The sequence below is a fragment of the Halichoerus grypus genome, chromosome 11 (genome assembly GCF_964656455.1).
Source record: "Halichoerus grypus chromosome 11, mHalGry1.hap1.1, whole genome shotgun sequence".
In the NCBI taxonomy this organism is placed as follows: Eukaryota; Metazoa; Chordata; class Mammalia; order Carnivora; family Phocidae; genus Halichoerus; species Halichoerus grypus.
Window position 1 is genome coordinate 53,383,499 of NC_135722.1, and position 17,824 is coordinate 53,401,322.

Here is a 17,824-nt window from a genome sequence, read left to right on the forward strand (position 1 = left end):
AAAGGCCAGAGATCAAAATCTTTTCAGATTTAAATACTCTCCATTTCTCTGAGCCCCCGAGTTTGTATATAGGGTTAAAAAATGGGAATAACTACCTCAAACAATCCTTGAAGGATTAAAAGAGATTTTTTTTTTTACATGAAAGCATCTATTAACACATCTGGCAAATGATCACTCAATAAACAAGAGATTTCCTTTTTCCTTTACGTAATCTTTTTCTTTTTAGAATTTTTAAAAAAATTTATTCATTTGAGAGAGAGAGGGCGAATGAGGGCAGGAGCAGGGGGAGGGTCATTGGGAGAGGGAGAAGCAAACTCCCCGCTGAGCAGGGAGCCCCACCCTGGGATCTAGTCCTGGGCCAAATGCAGACACCTCCCAGGCACTCCTCCTTTAAGTAATCTTCACTGCCACAGCAGTCCAACACACGCGCTACACTTGAGCTAAAAAAAAAAAAACTTCATTATTCTTGCACACTACCCATTCAGTTCATTTCCCTGAACAGTTTCGTTTTCCACTTTATTCTTCTATTTCTCCCACCTTAAATTTTCTGTCCCCATATTCATCATCTATTTCTATCCTATTTATCCTTCAAGACCCAGCTAAAATTCTACTGCTTATGTAGTCTTCCTGACTTTGAATTTCTATGGCTCTTAAAAAGCAGCGTCAGATAGTTGACCATTAATTGTTCTTTATTTGTATCTTATTTTTTTTTTCAGTAGGCTCCACACCCAGCATAGAGCCCAGTGCAGGACTTGAACTCAAGACCCTCTAGAGATCAAGACTTGAGCTGAGATGAAGAGTCAGACACTTAACCAACTGAGCCACCCAGGTGCCCTCTTTATTTGTATTTTAAATATTATTAATTTTGAACTATATCCATACATTTTCCTACTTCAAAAAACTACTAATACAGATAAAGCTAAACATGTCTTTGACTATTACCCTCAGTCCCAGGCCCATTCTGTAGGGGGAGCCAGTAATGTTGTGACGCATCCTTCCAGACCTTTACTGGCATCTACATATGTATAGATATGTAGTTTTGCTCTCTCTCTTTTTATTTTATATATCTGGTATCAAATTGCACACAATGTTCTATAACTTGATTATTCACTTAATATATCTTGGAGATCCTTTCAATACATATAGATCTATATTTGTTTTGTTCTGTATATTAAGATATACAGCATGATGGTTTAGTTTATATATACAATCGACCCTTGAACAACACAGGTTTGAACTGAGCAGGTCCACTTATATGCAGATTTTTTTCAGTAAAGTCAGTACAGAATTATGAATGTATTTTCTCTTCTTTATGATTTTCTTAATAACATTTTCTTTTGTCTAGCTTACTTTATTGTAAGAATACATTTTATAATACATATATAAAATATGTGTTAATCAACTGTTTATGTTATCGGTAAGGCTTCTGGTCAAAAGTAGGCTATTATTAAGTTTTTTGGAAGTCAAAAGTTACATGAAGATTTTTGACTGCTTGGGGTGTTGTCGCCCCAACCTTCATGCTATTCAAGGTATTGTGAAATGATTGGCACAATAGGTTTAGTTAACATCCATCATCTTATATAGATACAACAAAAGGAAAAAATTTTCTCTTTGTGAGAAATTTCTTTTTTAAAAGATTTATTTTAGAGAGAGAGAGTGGGGGGAGGGGCAGAGGGAGAGGGAGTGGAAAAGAATCTAAGCAGATTCCCCACTGAGCATGGAGCCCAACGTAGGGCTCAATCTCACGACCTCGAGATCATGACCTGAGCCGAAACCAAGAGTCGGATGCTCAACCAACTGAGCCACCCAGGTGCCCCTACAATCTACTTTCTTAACAAATTTTCCAGTATATCATACAGCAGTGTAAACTATAATTATATTGTCTATTACATCCCTAGTACTTACTTATATTATAACCAGAAGTTTATACCCTTTGACCACCTTCCTCTAATTCTGCATACACAACCCCCATCTGGTAACCACAAATCTGATCTATGAGTTTGGTGTGTTTTTTGGTCTTTTGGGTTTTTTTTTTAGATTCCACATGTAAGTAAGATCATATAGTCTTTGTCTTTCTTGTCTGTCTTATTTCCCCTTAGCATAATGCCTTCAAGTTCCATCTATGTTGTCACAAATGGTAGTGTTCTCTCATTTTTTATGGCTGAATAGTATTCCATGGTGTATCTATACCATAACTTCTTTATCCATTCATCCCTGATCTAGTGTATTCAACTGTTGCAGTGTTCCAATTTGTTTATCCTTTCCCCTTTGGTGGGCATTTAGGTTTTTTCTAAATTTTACCTGTATAAATAATGAAACATTTCAGAGGAAAAATGACATGAGAAAAATGTGAAGCAGAAACCACAAAATAAAACCATTATTTACATTAAAGGATCTTCTGGTTAGCTGAAAGTTAAAAGGCCTATGTATCTGAGAAGCATAGGATTTTCCATTTACATTATAATTTTAATATTCTTTTGGGCATTTAATACGACCATGTCATAGTTTTGTTTGGTAAGATCCAGCGCTCACTAAATTATCTGGTGTAAAGGATCTCAGGCAGGATTAGATATAGTACCTACCTGTCTATATTCTTTTCCACCAGAAAAATATTATTTTCTCCATTAACTCCCAACACCAGAGGGCAGCAGCCTTAGTGCTAGCTAGCAATAGAAATTGACTAATGAAAAAATATTTTAGTAAAATCTGCACTAAATTACTAATCAACCTTTCATTTTGGGGAAAATATATCTATGAAAAACAAACAGACACATGAAATATGTAAAAACAATTAAACAAGCAAATCATGCTGTCTCTCCAAGAGGATGAAAGAAGTCTAATTTAGATAATCCAGGGAGGGACTATGAAAATCTGAAATGGTGAAATATAATACTTATATTCTTTGCTTAGTTCAATATATTTTACAAGTAAAATCTGAAAGAACCAAATGAAGACAAATTCCTTTTCATTAGGTTCTCTAGGCTCTCTCAGATTTTTTAAATAGGAGGAAAGAAAGAGGGAAAATAATTATTGATCAAAGATATATCCACGTAGGCTTTCTAACGGTCCTGTAGAAAACGTGAAGGAACTAAACAAAAATCCTTTATGAAAGAAAAGATAGGGCAAAGAGAACCCCCAAATAAAAAGCAGAAGAAGCCAGTCTACCTATTTTGAAAATTTCAGGTGGGAAAGAAGGATGTGCTTTCAAATATGAATCCTTTCCCTTTGAAGTACATATATATTCTTTAAATTCATAGACTTTACTTTTTTTAAACATTTTTTTTATTATTAAGTAAACTCTACCCCACAATGTGGGGCTGAAACTCATGACCCCGAGATCAAGAGTCACACGCTACTGACTGAGCCAGCCAGGCATCCTCACCCTAGACTTTACTTTTTACAACAGTTTTAGGTTACAGAAAATTGAGCAGATAGTACAAGGAGTTCCCTTCAGTTTCCCCTGTTGTGAACATCTTGTATTAGTATGGTACACTTTTTGTAATTGATCCAATACTGATCCAATACTACGAACTGAAGTCCATAGTTTACATATGGGTTTTGATAAATACATAATGTATTACACATTACAGTATCATACAAGAATAGCTTTACTGCTCTAAAAATCCTTTGTGCTCCATCTACTCCCTCCTTTTCCCTGGTAATTTTTTTTTATTGTCTCTATAGTTTTACCTTTTTCAGAATGACATATAGTTGGAGTCATACAGTATGTAGCTTTTTCAGAATGGCTTCTTTCATTAAGTAGTAAAGTTTCTTAACTGTGTTTTTGTGGCTTGATGGCTTACTTCTTTTTGTGGCTTAATAACTCATTTTTAAAAAAACAATAAATAATATTCTACTGTATGGATGTACCAAAGTTTGTTTACCCATTCACCTACTGAAGGACATCTTGGTTGCTTCCAGTTTTAGTACATTTTTAATTTGAAAAAAATAATAGTTTCAGTTGAAGATGAAAGACTCAAATGCTTATCTCCTCTTCTTCCTGAGAATTTTTAAAATGACAGTAAAGGTATACAAGGACTAAACCCATAATGCAAAAAGAACTGGGGAAGGGGTCAATGGGTACTGAGGAGTAGATGAAATTTCAACATATTTCCGAAAGACAGAAAGTAGCATGAAACAAAGCACAGTACGCCAAAACCCTATTTATGCCACTAACATCTACATTTTGTTCCAGCAATCCCACTTCTGGGTATATAGCTAAAAGAACTGAAAGCAGGGTCTTGATGAGATATTTGCACATCTGTGTTCACAGCAGCACTATTCACAACAGCCAAGGGGTGGATGCAACCCAAATGTCCATTGATGGATGAATGGATAAAAAAATATGGTATACCCTATTATTCAGCCTTATAGAAGGAAATCCCGTCACAGGCTACAACATGATGAACCTTAAAGACATTATGCTAAGTGAAATAAACCAGTCACAAAAAGACAACCACTGTATGATTCTCTTTCATATCTCTTTATATGAAGTATCTAAAGTAGTCAAGGGCGCCTGGCTCAGTCGTTAAGCGTCTGCCTTCTGCTCGGGTCATGATCCCAGGGTCTTGGAATCGAGCCCAGCGATGGGCTCCCTGCTCAGCGGGAAGCCTGCTTCTCCCTCTCCCACCCACCCTGCTTGGGTTCCCTCTCTTGCTGTGTCTCTCTCTGTCAAATACATAAATAAATAAAATCTTATAAATAAATAAATAAATAAATAAATAAATAAAGTAGTCAAAATCATAGAAACAGAGTAGAATGGTGGTTACCAGGGACTGGGGGAGGGGCAAAAGGGGACTTACACAATGGGTGGGTTTCAGACTTGCAAGATGAAAAAGTTCTAGAGATCCATTTCACAACAATGTGAATATAATTAACACTACTGAACCGTACACTTAAAAATGGTTAAGATGGTGGGGCGCCTGGGTGGCTCAGTCATTAAGTGTCTGCCTTCGGCTCAGGTCATGATCCCAGGGTCCTGGGATCGAGTCCCACATCCCTGCTCAGCGAGAAGCCTGCTTCTCCCTCTCCCACTCCCCCTGCTTGTGTTCCCTCTCTCTCTGTCAAATAAATAAATAAAATCTTTAAAAAATTGGTTAAGATGGTAATTTTATGTTATGTGTTTTTTCACCACAATAAAAAAATAATTAAATCTTGTGTTTTGTCTTCAGGTTGATCCTCAAAATTGAACATAACATAAACACAAGGTTAAGATCATCTAAATATTGTTCACTGTGAATCCCTGTAGTGGGTGCCCACCTATGTCTCCTTAAGGTATTGAGATGAAAAGGAATTGTTTCTTAAGCTCTATCAATTCATTGTTCAAAATCATGCCATGTTTTCATTTGCTTCATGTTCAAACCATAACTTGCTTACTCAGGTCTTCCTTCCTTCCCTTCTTCCCTCCCTCTTCCCCTCCCTTCTTCTCTGCCATCCGTGGATAACTGCTTTTCTTTTTTTAATGTTGTTGCCAGAAAAACATACCATCTTCACCGTATCACTAACATCTTCCAGCTTTTTATTATTTATGGCATAGACACATTTCTTGAAGCCCAATGTGGATCTAGGGCACTATAGTCATCTGGGATTTCTTTACATTGGAGAAATTCGTCCATGTCAGTGCCAGTGTCCTCTTAAAACGGGCAATTGGGAGCTCTGGATTTGTGAGTTGGGCTTATTGTTCTGTAGACTTTGTTAGCACTAAGTACATTATTTAAACTTTTAAAAAAATAACTAAAACATAACCATTGAAATTTAGGAGAGGTAGAGAATCGTGTGAGCTCTGAGTTTTTATAGCATGTATTCGACAAATAATACATAAGTCAAGGACTACTGGTACTAGCATATTATTTAGTCTTTTGATGGTAACTATGAGAATAACTAAAAACAAACAGCTAAAAATGGCTTCTAAGGAGCAAATCAAAAACGAGAAGTGGTTAGGAACATTGTTTTCTATTATGTTCCCTTTTGTACATGCTTATGCGTATATTTCTTTGAAATAAATAAAAATGCACTGAAGATGAAATGGTGGAAACTGAGGGGGAAATGTAAGAAGTTTGGAAATAAAAAGAAAAAATGAGTTTTATTTCTAAGAAGTAAAATGAATTCAAACCCTTATTTATATGTTAAATTTCTCAGACAGAGGGAGAATGTTGTTGCCAGGGAGACCAAAGCAACTGTTGATCTGCAAATTCAGCTCTTTAAAAAAATTCCATGACATTTATTCTGCAATTACATCCTACTCAGGTTTTACAAAAGCCAATAAAATGGTTTTAATGAAGTCCTTGAACCTGGTGTATGTCACTAACATTTACTAAATATTCAGGTTATAGAGTATAGTGCAATGATAAGAAAACTAGAGTAAAGGTCAGGTAACCTCAAGTCTAGTCCTAACTCTACTGCTTAAAAGTCATACATCCTTGAGTAAGTCATTTACCTTTTTGAAACTAAGTTTCTTTACTTGTAAAAATGGGGATAACGACTACCTAGTTTGCCTACCATTCAGGGTTGCTGTGAGTATCAAATGAGATTTAGATCATTTTACAAAGTTTGAAACATTACACAAATAAATTCAACTAGTAAGTACTAATATTTCCCCAAATTAATAAAGCCATATGTATTCTGTACTCTTCATTGATTAAAGACCAAATTAATTAGAAAAATGTGAACCAAAAAAAGTAATATAAACTAGTATTGTAAAAATTGGATTGAACTAGGTGGCAGATACAAGCTCTGGTCCAGGCTCTACCACAACTTCTTTAGGTCTCTATACAATGAAATTACACTAGACCGCCTTTGTAGAGGTGCTTCTTGGATATATTTTCCATCACACAATGATGATTTAAAAGGGAATTTGTTCACCCCTAGTTTCCTGGGCTATATTTCGCTTGAAAAAGTTTCACTGCTAGATATCTGAAAATCACTGGCTTAAAGTCTTTTATTTCTATTTTCAGGCATTTCATAACCCTAACCTAACCTAACTCATCTTTAGCTTTACATTCTATCCTTTGTCAATAGAGACCTACATTTTGAGACCAGAGTGCTCTACTTACTATTTCTCAAAATGCCATGGCCAATCTCTGCCTGCACATTTTGTCAATACAGAGCTGTTGCTGCTCCAGCTGGCTGAACAACGCTGCCCTGTGTCCTGTCCCACTCCCCACCCACACATTTACACACCCAAACTTGAGCAGTACTCAGTATCTTGGTTACATCTGCTTTCAAAAAGTTAAAATTTACAGTAGATCAGAAACAGGTGATAGTTGTCATGTTAAAGAGAATCTGGCTTCTAGGCCAGTCAAGACTTGTCTATAATGTGATAGAATGTATGAAAACATTGAAACAAAGAAGTAGGAAGAAAGTGGGAGCCTTAGTTAGCCCTAGAGCATAGAAGGGAAAGAGCAGTTTAGAAGAGTCATCTGTGCATTACCTGGAGGAGGAACACCTTGAACCTCGGACTTGTTGGGTACCAGTGGTAGGATAGTCCCATCATAGAAATGGATGCATTTACTTATTACAGGCCAATGATGTTAAACATTTAAGCACGTATCTGAATCCCTGTGATCTGATTTCATGATCACTAAAAATCTTCTGATTCTTTGACTTCCTTGATGGTGCATCTAGAAAATACCCTGACTAGAGACAAATCCACTTATATTACATCTGTACCATAAATTAATAAAATTGCATTCTGAATTCAGACATCAGTTTCAGTTTCTTGAGTAGGGTGACTTCATCCTGAGACAAGACAGACTAACAAAGTCTGAAGGCATAAAAACTGAGGGTCAGATAGGGAACTATAGTAAATTTACCAACAGAATGCCACCCCATAGAAACTATGTGGGATACTCCAGACTGCCCCAATAAAAACCCTGTCTTGTTGCATTATTTTCTTTTTAACACATACATATACCTTTATTTATTCAAGGCCACTAAACACATACTGAATGTGTTTATGTGGTCATTCAATGACCACATACTGAATGTGTCTATGACCTCGTCTCTACATACCTTTCCAATAATTTCTCTCTCTGTACCCAAAGCTATAGCAGAAACAAACGTTCTAAGTACACAAAGTTTCTATCTCTGCTTAGAATAGCTCCTCTCTATGTTGGGAAGTCTAAATTTTAACTAATTCTGAAAGTTTAGCACAAATAATACTTTTTTTTTTCATGAAGACTTTTCTAAATCCACCACCCTACCAAGGCTAAAACTAGCAATTTTGGTGATCTAGGTAGAGTCACTGAGAATCAGCCACATTTGATAGGTTCCTTTTTTTCACTAAATAGATATTAATCAGGTATTAAACTCAGTTTCTCTTCTAAAAGACTATATTTGCTGTCAGCATGTAATGTAATAAATGCTGTAAGTTTGATCTATTATTTTATCTATTTTCAAGCAAAATAATACCTAATACCTGAGACTGTAGGCTCAGGTCTGCATTCTAAATTTCAGTGCCCTGGGATATAGGTTATCCACCTATCAATCCTAGGTTAGCCTAGGTTACCCACACTATCAATCTACAGTAAATACACCTTTGTTTACCAATTAAAAGTATTATTTCCCATTATGAGAGGGATCAATTATTATTTTTATTAAATAATTATTTAATATTTATTCCTTGATTAAGGGCACTTATTACTTGCTCCCTTTGTGAGCTTTTGTTTATTTTCCCTTCTATGTTCTCTGAAGACATAATTCCTATCTATCTCATTTTTGTATTTTCCACAGGTTTTTAGCTAGTATTTTATATAGAGAGGGCACTTTAAATATAATTTAAGAATTTCTCTTCCATTTTCAGTGAAGGCTCCCCTCAGTCTTTTTATATGTATCCCATGTTATAAAATCTTCCTTGATCATCCCAGTCCACAGGTCACTCCTTACTTTTGAATTCCTATAAGGATTGCCTATAAAACATTTAATTGCCACCAATACTGCCCTAGTGTTATCTTTTTGTGTTTATATGCATTTTATAGTCTTTTTATATTTCCATACATCCCAATATCTAGGCACAGCATAGACAATTAATAAATACTAATTCATTCAACCAATCTTTTAAAAAAAAATCAATGAAGGACTCGTTAGGAAAAGTATAGTCAAAACTCGCACCTAAAAAGAACAAAAGATCTCATCCATGGCAATGAAAACAAATTCCTATTGTTGGGATCAAAAGCTTTGACATACATAGTAGTTACTAGTAAATTAAATTGTGTTGGAATTCTACAAGTATTTTCAAAATTCATGAATCTTCCTTTCTCTTCAGGGACACATAAGTGTCCAACCACATTCATTTCCTGAAAATACCAATGAAAGCAGATAGCTTTTTTCTTTTTTTTTAAAGATTTTTTATTTTTTATTAGAGAGAGAGAGTACAAACGGGGAGCGGCAGGCAGAGACAGAGGGAGAGGGAGAAGCAGGCTCCCTGCTCAGCAGGGAGCCCGATGTGGGGCTCAATCCCAGGACCCTGGGATCATGACCTGAGCCGAAGGCAGATGCTTAACTGTCTGAGCCACCCAGGTGCCCCGAAAGCAGATGGCTTTAAGCAAAAATGATTAACCATATTAAACAGATAAGGTTATCATTCATTTGTAATTTGGTCAGGTTTCTTTTTTTTTTTTTTAAAGATTTTATTTATTTATTTGAGAGAGAGAAAGAGCACAAGAGGGGGGAGCGGAAGAGGGAGAAGCAGACTCCCTGCTGAGCAGGTAGCCCAATGCGGGACTCCATCCCGGGACTCCAGGATCATGACCTGAGCCGAAGGCAGTCGCTTAACCAACTGAGCCACCCAGGCGCCCTTGGTCAGGTTTCCATGCTGAAGACATTTATATAGTCAGCTTGTAGTAACATTTGTTTTTATTGTATGCTAAGCTGACCTCTGGCAAATGGCTTTAAAGTTATTTGCTTTTTACACATCCTTATGGTAATTAATGGGATATCACAAATTCTGCACACTTGACTTAAAAAAATGTATCTAGGGATGCCTGGGTGGCTCAGTCGGTTAAGCATCTGCCTTCGGCTCAGGTCATGATCCCAGGGTCCTGGGATGGAGTCCCGCATCGCATCAGGCTCCTTGCTCAGTGGGGAGCCTGCTTCTCCCTCTGCCTGCCCCTCCCCCCGCTCATACTCTTTCTCTCTCTCTCTCTCTCTCTCTCTCTGACAAAAACTTAAAAAAAATATATATCTATATGGTCAAATCCTTTAATAAGGGAGTTATTTCTTTAATTTGATATTTGAATCAGAACACTCTAGAGTCTTCCCACTCCAAGTGTGGTCCACAGACCTGCAGCATTGGTATCACCTGGGAGCTCATTCTTGAGGCAGAATCTCATACCCTACCCCAGGCCTACTAAATGTGAATCTCCATTTTAGATCCCCAGGTGATCTGCAAGCACTTTACGGTTTAAGCAGCACTGGTTTAGACTCTAGAGGAAGAGAATATCCAAGATGCATATGACCAAGTAACAGTAACTAACTTATTGTAATTACTTATTTGTTGGTCTTATCTGCTAACTGAAGGCTTGTTGAGGGCAGAACCCCTTCTATTTCCTCACCACTAGTATTCATTCCTAACAGGCTCAGAAAACATTACCCAATGCTCAATAAATATTTTTTGCTAAATGCATTAATGACCAAGCAAAGTGAAAATAAGACTTTTTCAGAAAGCGAATCCTTTAGGAAATTCTTTTGTACATGATTTCACATACTGCCATACTAATTCCTTAATTCACTATTATTAATTCCATTTTAAATACGTTGCCTTCTCTACTTGAACAAATACATTTAACGCACTTGACAAAGCAAAAGCTTGGATCATGTTCCTCTGTTGGAGACACCAGCGGCCTCTTCCACAAGTGAGAGAGCTGCATTTTAACTCTGGCTTTCACAGATCATCCCATATGCCTGCACATAATGAAATCACCCCAACAACTTGGAGGGGGTGGCAGGAGTAGAGGAGGAAAAGGAATGGGTGAAGCAAGGGGCGCCTGGGTGGCTCAGTCGTTAAGCGTCTCCCCTCGGCTCAGGTCATGATCTCAGGGTTCTGGGATCGAGCCCCGCATCGGGCTCCCAGCTCAGCGGGAAGCCTGCTTCTCCCTCTCCCGCTCCCCCTCCTTGTGTTCCTGCTCTCGCTCTCTCTCTCTGTCAAATAAATAAATAAATAAAATCTTAAAAAAAAAAAAAGGAGTGGGTAAAGCAAAAACACTTCCCTATCAGGAACATCAAATGAAACCATGAAAACATGATTCTTTGAACAGGATACTTCCAGAAAATAACTCGCGGCAAGGGAAATATAGAGGTAAGAGAACTCTTACCTTTCTCAACAGCAAAAGGTGATTAACTAGAGAATACCAGGGAGTGATAAAAGACCAGCGACTACCTAGCGACGGAAGGTGGAAACACACCAGACCAGAAGTAAAGCGGAGAGCGGTTAGAGACATCTAAAAAGGGTACCAAAAACCACTTTCAGGTATGCAGAGAAGGAAATCAAGGGAGAAGAAAGGAAATAGCTCTATGAAGCGTTTAACTTACGATGATGATGATAATAATAATTTTTTGAGAGAGCGAGAGACAACGCGCACTTGAAAGGCGGGGGGTGGGTGAGAAAGGGAGACTGCAAATCCCGCGCACTGCAAAAGGAAGAGACTACTGGCAGCCCGGCTCAGACGGTCCCGGGGAGGAAGCCCAAGCATAGGTGGGTGGCAACGCCCGGCTCCGCTGGTCCCCACCCGGTGGCTTGAGCCATCTCCTCTGCAGCCTGCCGAGCACCGGGTGGGGACGGGAAAAGGCGGACTGCTTGTGGGAGGGCGTGCGGGAGGACAGGGCGGATGCCGGGCTGACCAGGTACCCACCTTATCCCAACGGAGCCACTGCCCGATGGCCGTGTCTAGCTGAGGATCCCCGGTGTGGTAGGGGGTGTGGAGCAGGTTGGAGTTCAGGTCCCCCTCTGCATTTTCAGCCATGGCAGCCAGACTGGGGTGTGAGGGCCTGGGGGGTCAGCGAAGACACTGGTTTGGGGGGGCTGAGATGCGCTCACCAGGGTTCTGACGCCCCCTCCTCACTGAAGGGCATCGGAGACCTACCAACCGCAGGGTGTCTGAGCCAGCTCCTGCTGCAGCTTTGGGGAAGCAGGAGAGAGGGGGGATGCGGCCGCCCGCTCCCACCAAACCAGCTCCGGGTCTCTTTCTGTGCGAACGGACTGAGGCGGTCCCACCACGAGAGAACAACAACAGTCCCAGATGTCTGGGTCGTGGCCGCGGCCGCCGCCGCCGCCGCCGCCACCGCCCTACGCCCCGCCCCACAGGGCCCGCCCCTTCCCGCCCCTGCCGATTTAAGTCGCTGGGGCGTGAGGCACGAGCGGAGAGCGCGCTCCCGTCGCCTCCGCAGTAGTACGAGTTGGAATTCGCTAGGGTGGTGAGGGGTTGGGTTATTTTTTATAATTTGCCACTTGCCATGCGTCCTATCCTTGTTACAGTCCCCACACACTCCCACGCGTCTCCTTTTCTCAATCAGCTGCCATGGCCACCACCAGCACCCCGCTTCAGCGGTCGCTCCGCGGACCCCCGGCGCGCACGTAGGACCCCCTTTTATCTCCCGTTTCAGCTCGGGGCACGCGCTAGGCGGGAGGGTACAAGGGACTGTTTCCGCACGGCTTCACGGGAATTGTAGTTCTTTTCTTTCTCCGAGATCTGTGGAGACTGCCGCAAAGACTACAACACCCAGCAGCTCCGCGGCCGCCCTTTCCTCAAAGAAAAAAGATCTGCCTCCAGGCTGTTCCCTACGGACACGCCCTGTCCCTGCCCTGCTGCGCAATGTGGCCCTGGAATTAAATTAATTTAAACCTGGACTGATGCAGTGAGGGGACCACTGGTATCCATTTAATGCTTTACAGTTTACGAATCGTGTTCTATCGCTTCAACCATCTTGTGAGGTAGGTGGGCGTGATCTATCCCTATTTTACAAACAAAAGAGGAAAGTGCCCCAGAGTGTGAAGGGACTTTTTCAAAAGAGGCAGAATTCCTAAGTGATGGAACCAGGGTGCCAACCTCGTTTCAGATCTCGTCTGTTGGCAGTTCTTTTTGTTGCTGCAGTGGAGGAGGAGAGAGAACAAGATGAAAGAAAAAATAAGGAAGTTAAGGAGGGAAGATGGGTCAGCATTTAACCATAACACAAGCAACAATGTACAAGCGTCAAAAGAGGGATACAAAGAGAAATGGCAATAGGCAAACGGAGGAAGAGAAGAGATTATTGAAATAATCTTTAATTTCTTCTTACTTTGGCCTCTCTCTGGAACGCTCACCTTGCAAAGTCACACAACTTGAGGTCTGGGAGATGCCGAGGAGGGCTTACCTGCCAGACACTCAGGGCCTGCTGATTTTCTTGGTTTGGCCTTCTTAAAATGGCTCTATGAATTTGGCGGAGTATCTTACAGCTCTTTCCCTAGTCAGCTTTTTTGTAAGGAGGGTGTAATAATATTTACAGCATGGCTATACAGTAACAATAAATGGCTTTAGAGTGCTTTCAGGTTCACAGATAAAAGACATAATAAATTCAAAGTATTACTTTCCTTTAACAAGCCATTTACCATAATAAAATCCAAGCTACCAAGGTACAGAAGGATCGTAGTGCCAGTTCCTGAAAAATAACGTGCCACAGTTGACATTTACAGTCTTTGCTACGCAGTTGGGTGGTTTCCTTTATGGAATTAGCAGATTCTTTTAATCACACAAGGCCTGGGAAACAACCACGTGTCCTGAAAAGAAATTAATCGTTCACTATCATCACCATTACTGTCCATGAAAAATGTTAATTAAATATTTACTCTATGCCAAGTATTATGCTAGGAGCTGAGGCTATAAGAAAGTATATAACAAAACTGTTCATTTCAAAAAATAAAATGTGTCTGGGGAGACGGGATATATGTGAGAAAAGATAGCCCCTGATAAACAGCAAATGCTTGCTGCAGACAACTGTTAAAGAATTCAGAGTCGAGGTGGTCAATGGAAGCAACAAGCAGCAGGAGCGACAAGCACTAGGCTTTGAGAGACAAAAAATAAGTAGAGAAAAAGGTGGAGGGCATTTCAAACCCATAAACCACTGGTTCTCAGATCTACCTAGGAGTTCATTTAAAATGTGTATTCCTGGTCACTGCCCCAGAGATTCTGAATCAGTACATTGGGATAGGGCCTAGGTCCCTACATATTTAACAAATACTATTGATTGTGGCATAAATGGCCATAACCTTGCTACACAGAGCAGGTCCTCTTATAAGGTCTTCTGGAAAATACAAAATTTCAGGCCCCATTCCAATTCTACTGAGTCAGAATCTATATTTTAACAAGATCCAATGATGATTTCTACACATATTAAATTTGATAAGCAGTGGTTTTATAAGCCAATTCTTAAATTTAATTCAATTCTGAGAAACACTACTAAATCAACAACTTCCAAGAGATGGAATTATATAAGGCAAGCATAAAAGACTGGAGAAATACAAGTTTTAATTCAATACTAGAGTCAACCAGTCCTCAATTTCATCAACAGGATTACGACATACAATGGTTACCAGAAACCTTGCCCAGCATCTTTGGCTTATTGCTTAGGAATTGAGGGGTGACCAAAGAGACCCAGAACTCATCAGATCAAAGAATAGTGTGTAAGTGTGTCCAGAAGAGGGAGTATAATAGTTTTCCTAGTCAGGGAAAGTTCAGAAGCTTTAATTTCTGTTGGAATTTGCCCAGAGTTCTTTTTTTTTTTTTAAGTTTTTATTTAAATTTCAGTTAATTAACATACAGTGTAATATTAGTTTCAGGTGTACAGCATAGTGATTCAACATTTCCATATATCACCCCCTGCTCAACACAACAAGTGCACTCCTTAATCCCCATCACCTATTTCACCCATCCCCCCACCCACCTCCCTTCTGGTAACCATTAGTTTGTTCTTTATAGTTAAGAATCTGTTTCTTGGTTTGCCTCTCTTTTTTCTTTTGTTCACTAGTTTTGTTTCTTAAATTCCACATATGAGTGAAATCATAATGGTATTTGTCTTTCTCTGACTGACTTCACTTAGCATAATACTCTCTAGCTCCATCCATGTTTTTACAAATGGCAAGATTTCATCCTTTTTTTATGGGAATTTGCCCACGGTTCTCTAAATCTGACAGCCCTAACTGTGGTTATAAAAGAGAATATCTCTTTTGGTCCTAATATATATATGACCTAATATTTTAGGATCATGATATATATATAACTTACCCTCAAATGGTTCAGAAAAAAATACTGTGTATACACACACACACACACAAATATATTTATATATACACATATATAAACATATATACAAACATATAGTTAGATAAATAGGAAATAAATCAAATGGGGGAAATTTTAAATAGGGGAATCTGGGTAAAGGATAGCTAGATAATCTTTGTACTATTTTAATTTTTGCAACTTCATTTGAAATTATTTCCAGGGGCGCCTGGGTGGCTTAGTTATTAAGCGTGTGCCTTCGGCTCAGGTCATGATCCCAGGGTTCTAGGATTGAGCCCCGCATCAGGCTCCCTGCTCCGTGGGAAGCTTGCTTCTCCCTCTCCCACTCCCCCTGCTTGTGTTCCCTCTCTCGCTGTGTCTCTCTCTGTCAAATAAATAAAATCTTAAAAAAAAAAAGAAATTATTTCCAAATTAAAAAATTTAAAAGAGAAACCTCAAGTGTATAAGAAATACACATTTATTTATTGTTTTAAAAAATCAAATTAAGAGACTCAAAGCTCTCATTCTGTCAGGGTAGCAAGAAATTAAATTTTCATCAATATCAGAGGCTCCCCTCTCATCCAGGCTTTATATGATACCAGGGAAACAGAGTCGACAGCTCTAATTCATCAAGGTTTCTGCTAACATCTGTATTGTCTAGGGTCATAGTAGTCTCTGGAAGTCTGACAGCTTTCTCCTTGCGTACCATTCATAAGCTGTGGTCAGGAAACTTGGTTTTAAGGCTATGAACCCCAAAGCGTCTGTCTAGGTATGGTATATGGTCATCCCCTCAAGCATCTTGCCAATTATTTGAAGTATTGCTACCAAGCAATCTTTAGGGACTCTCTTGCTCTCTCATCACCCTCCTATTTTAAGACTTTAAGTCTTGAGGAAATCTATCATTCTGCTGTGTGATTTCTCTGAAAAGGTAAGTATTTTCTTGTTGCTCATCAAGATACTTGACCTAAACTCTAGTGAACTCTGTATTAAAAAAAAAAAAATAGAGTCAATAAAGGAAGTATCTTGTAAACAATTTTCTATTTTCTACTTTTAGCCCTATTACATAAAACTCCAAAGGGACAAAACAACAACAAAAAAAAGTGGCTCTCTTTGTGTAAGGTAGGGGGAAGGATGCAGAGCACACTTGGGATTAGGGTGAAGCAAGGCAAAGAACCTAGGGTGCAAAATCTAAGGAGGCGTTCCCTTTCAGGTTTGTGGAAGTACAGGATTGGTGCCTGAGAGTGAGTGCCTTACTACATTTTTTTATTTTTTTATTTTTTATTTTTTTTAAAGATTTTATTTATTTATTTATTTGAGAGAGAGAATGAGATAGAGAGAGCATGAGGGGGGGAGGGTCAGAGGGAGAAGCAGACTCCCTGCCGAGCAGGGAGCCCGATGCGGGACTCAATCCCGGGACTCCAGGATCATGACCTAAGCCGAAGGCAGTCACTTAACCAACTGAGCCACCCAGGCGCCCTTATTACATTTTTTTAAACAGCTTTATTGAGATATAATTCACATAGCAAACAATTCACCCATTTAAAGTGTACAGTTCTGGTTTTTTTTGTTATATTCATAGTTATACACAAACATCACTATAGTCAATTTTAGAATATTTTCATTACCTCAAAAAGAAACCTCAAGCCCTTTAGCTCTGAGCCACCTATCACCCTATCCCACTCCCAGGCCTAAGCAACCACTAATCTGCTTTCTATCTTTGTAGAATTATGGTTGAATAATACTCCAGTGTATGAGTATACTACAGTTTGTTGATCTGTTTGTCCATTGATGACGTTTGGGTTGTTTCTGTCTTTTGCTATTATGAATAATGCTGCTACAAATATTCATGTACAGTTTATGTGTGGAATAGGTTTTCATTTCTCTATACCTGGGAATGGATTAGGTGGGCCATGTAGTAACGCTCTGTTTAATCATTTGGACCAGCCAGACTGTTTTCCAAGGCAGCTGCACCATTTAAATTCCTACCAGCAGTGTGTGAGGGTTTTCCCACAGATTTTCTAACTCTTGTTGTTATCTTACTTTTTGATTCTAGCCATTTTTAAAATTATTTTTTGGGGGGAGAGAAAGAGAGTGCATGGGGGAGGGGGTCGGACAGAGGGAGAGGGAGAGAGAGAATCAAGCAGGCTCCGCACTCAGCGTGGAGCCCAACTCGGGGTTCAGTCTCACCACCCTGAGATCACGACCTGAGCCGAAATCAAGAGTCAGACACTTAACTGACTGTGCCACCCAGGCCCCCCAGATTCTAGCCATTTTAGTGACTGTGAAGTGGTATCTTATTGTGGTTTTGATTTGCATTTCCCTGATGACTAGTGACTTGAACATCTTTTCATATGTTTATTGGCTATTTGTATATCATCCTTGGAGAACTATTCACATCTTTTGCCCATTTAAAAAATTTTTTTTTTTTTTAATTTTTGAGTTGTAAGATTTATTTGTATTTCTTGATGTAAGTTCCTGATACAAATCAGATAAATGATTTACAAATATTTCCCCTCATTCTGTGGGCTGTCTTTTTGCATTCCTTTATTTATTACAGAAGTACAGTTGACATTCAGTGT

At 39.3% G+C, this 17,824-nt stretch overlaps 1 protein-coding gene and 1 long non-coding RNA gene across 5 annotated transcripts in view; one reads left to right on the forward strand and one right to left on the reverse strand.

Annotated features, from left to right (window-relative positions):
- Positions 1–17,824, reverse strand: part of PGM2L1 (phosphoglucomutase 2 like 1) — a 99,670-nt gene that overhangs the window by 46,576 nt on the left and 35,270 nt on the right. The window contains exons 1-2 of one of the 4 annotated variants that reach the window (XM_036119531.2): positions 12,447–12,581; positions 11,847–11,982 (exon numbers count right to left, since the gene is read on the reverse strand). The exons of 1 other annotated variant lie outside the window; for it this stretch is intronic. In XM_036119531.2, the coding sequence (XP_035975424.1) occupies positions 11,847–11,957 (111 nt within the window). In that variant the 5' untranslated portion in view covers positions 11,958–11,982; positions 12,447–12,581. Of the gene's footprint in view, positions 1–11,846; positions 11,983–12,077; positions 12,287–12,446; positions 12,582–17,824 lie in introns of those variants that run through there. 2 more of the 4 variants (XM_036119532.2, XM_036119534.2) reach the window with 2 other exon arrangements.
- Positions 12,515–17,824, forward strand: part of LOC144379447 (uncharacterized) — a 59,359-nt gene continuing 54,049 nt past the window's right edge. The window contains exons 1-2 of the long non-coding RNA XR_013442467.1: positions 12,515–12,568; positions 12,664–12,925. This is a non-coding gene — a long non-coding RNA (uncharacterized LOC144379447). The remainder of the gene's footprint in view (positions 12,569–12,663; positions 12,926–17,824) is intronic.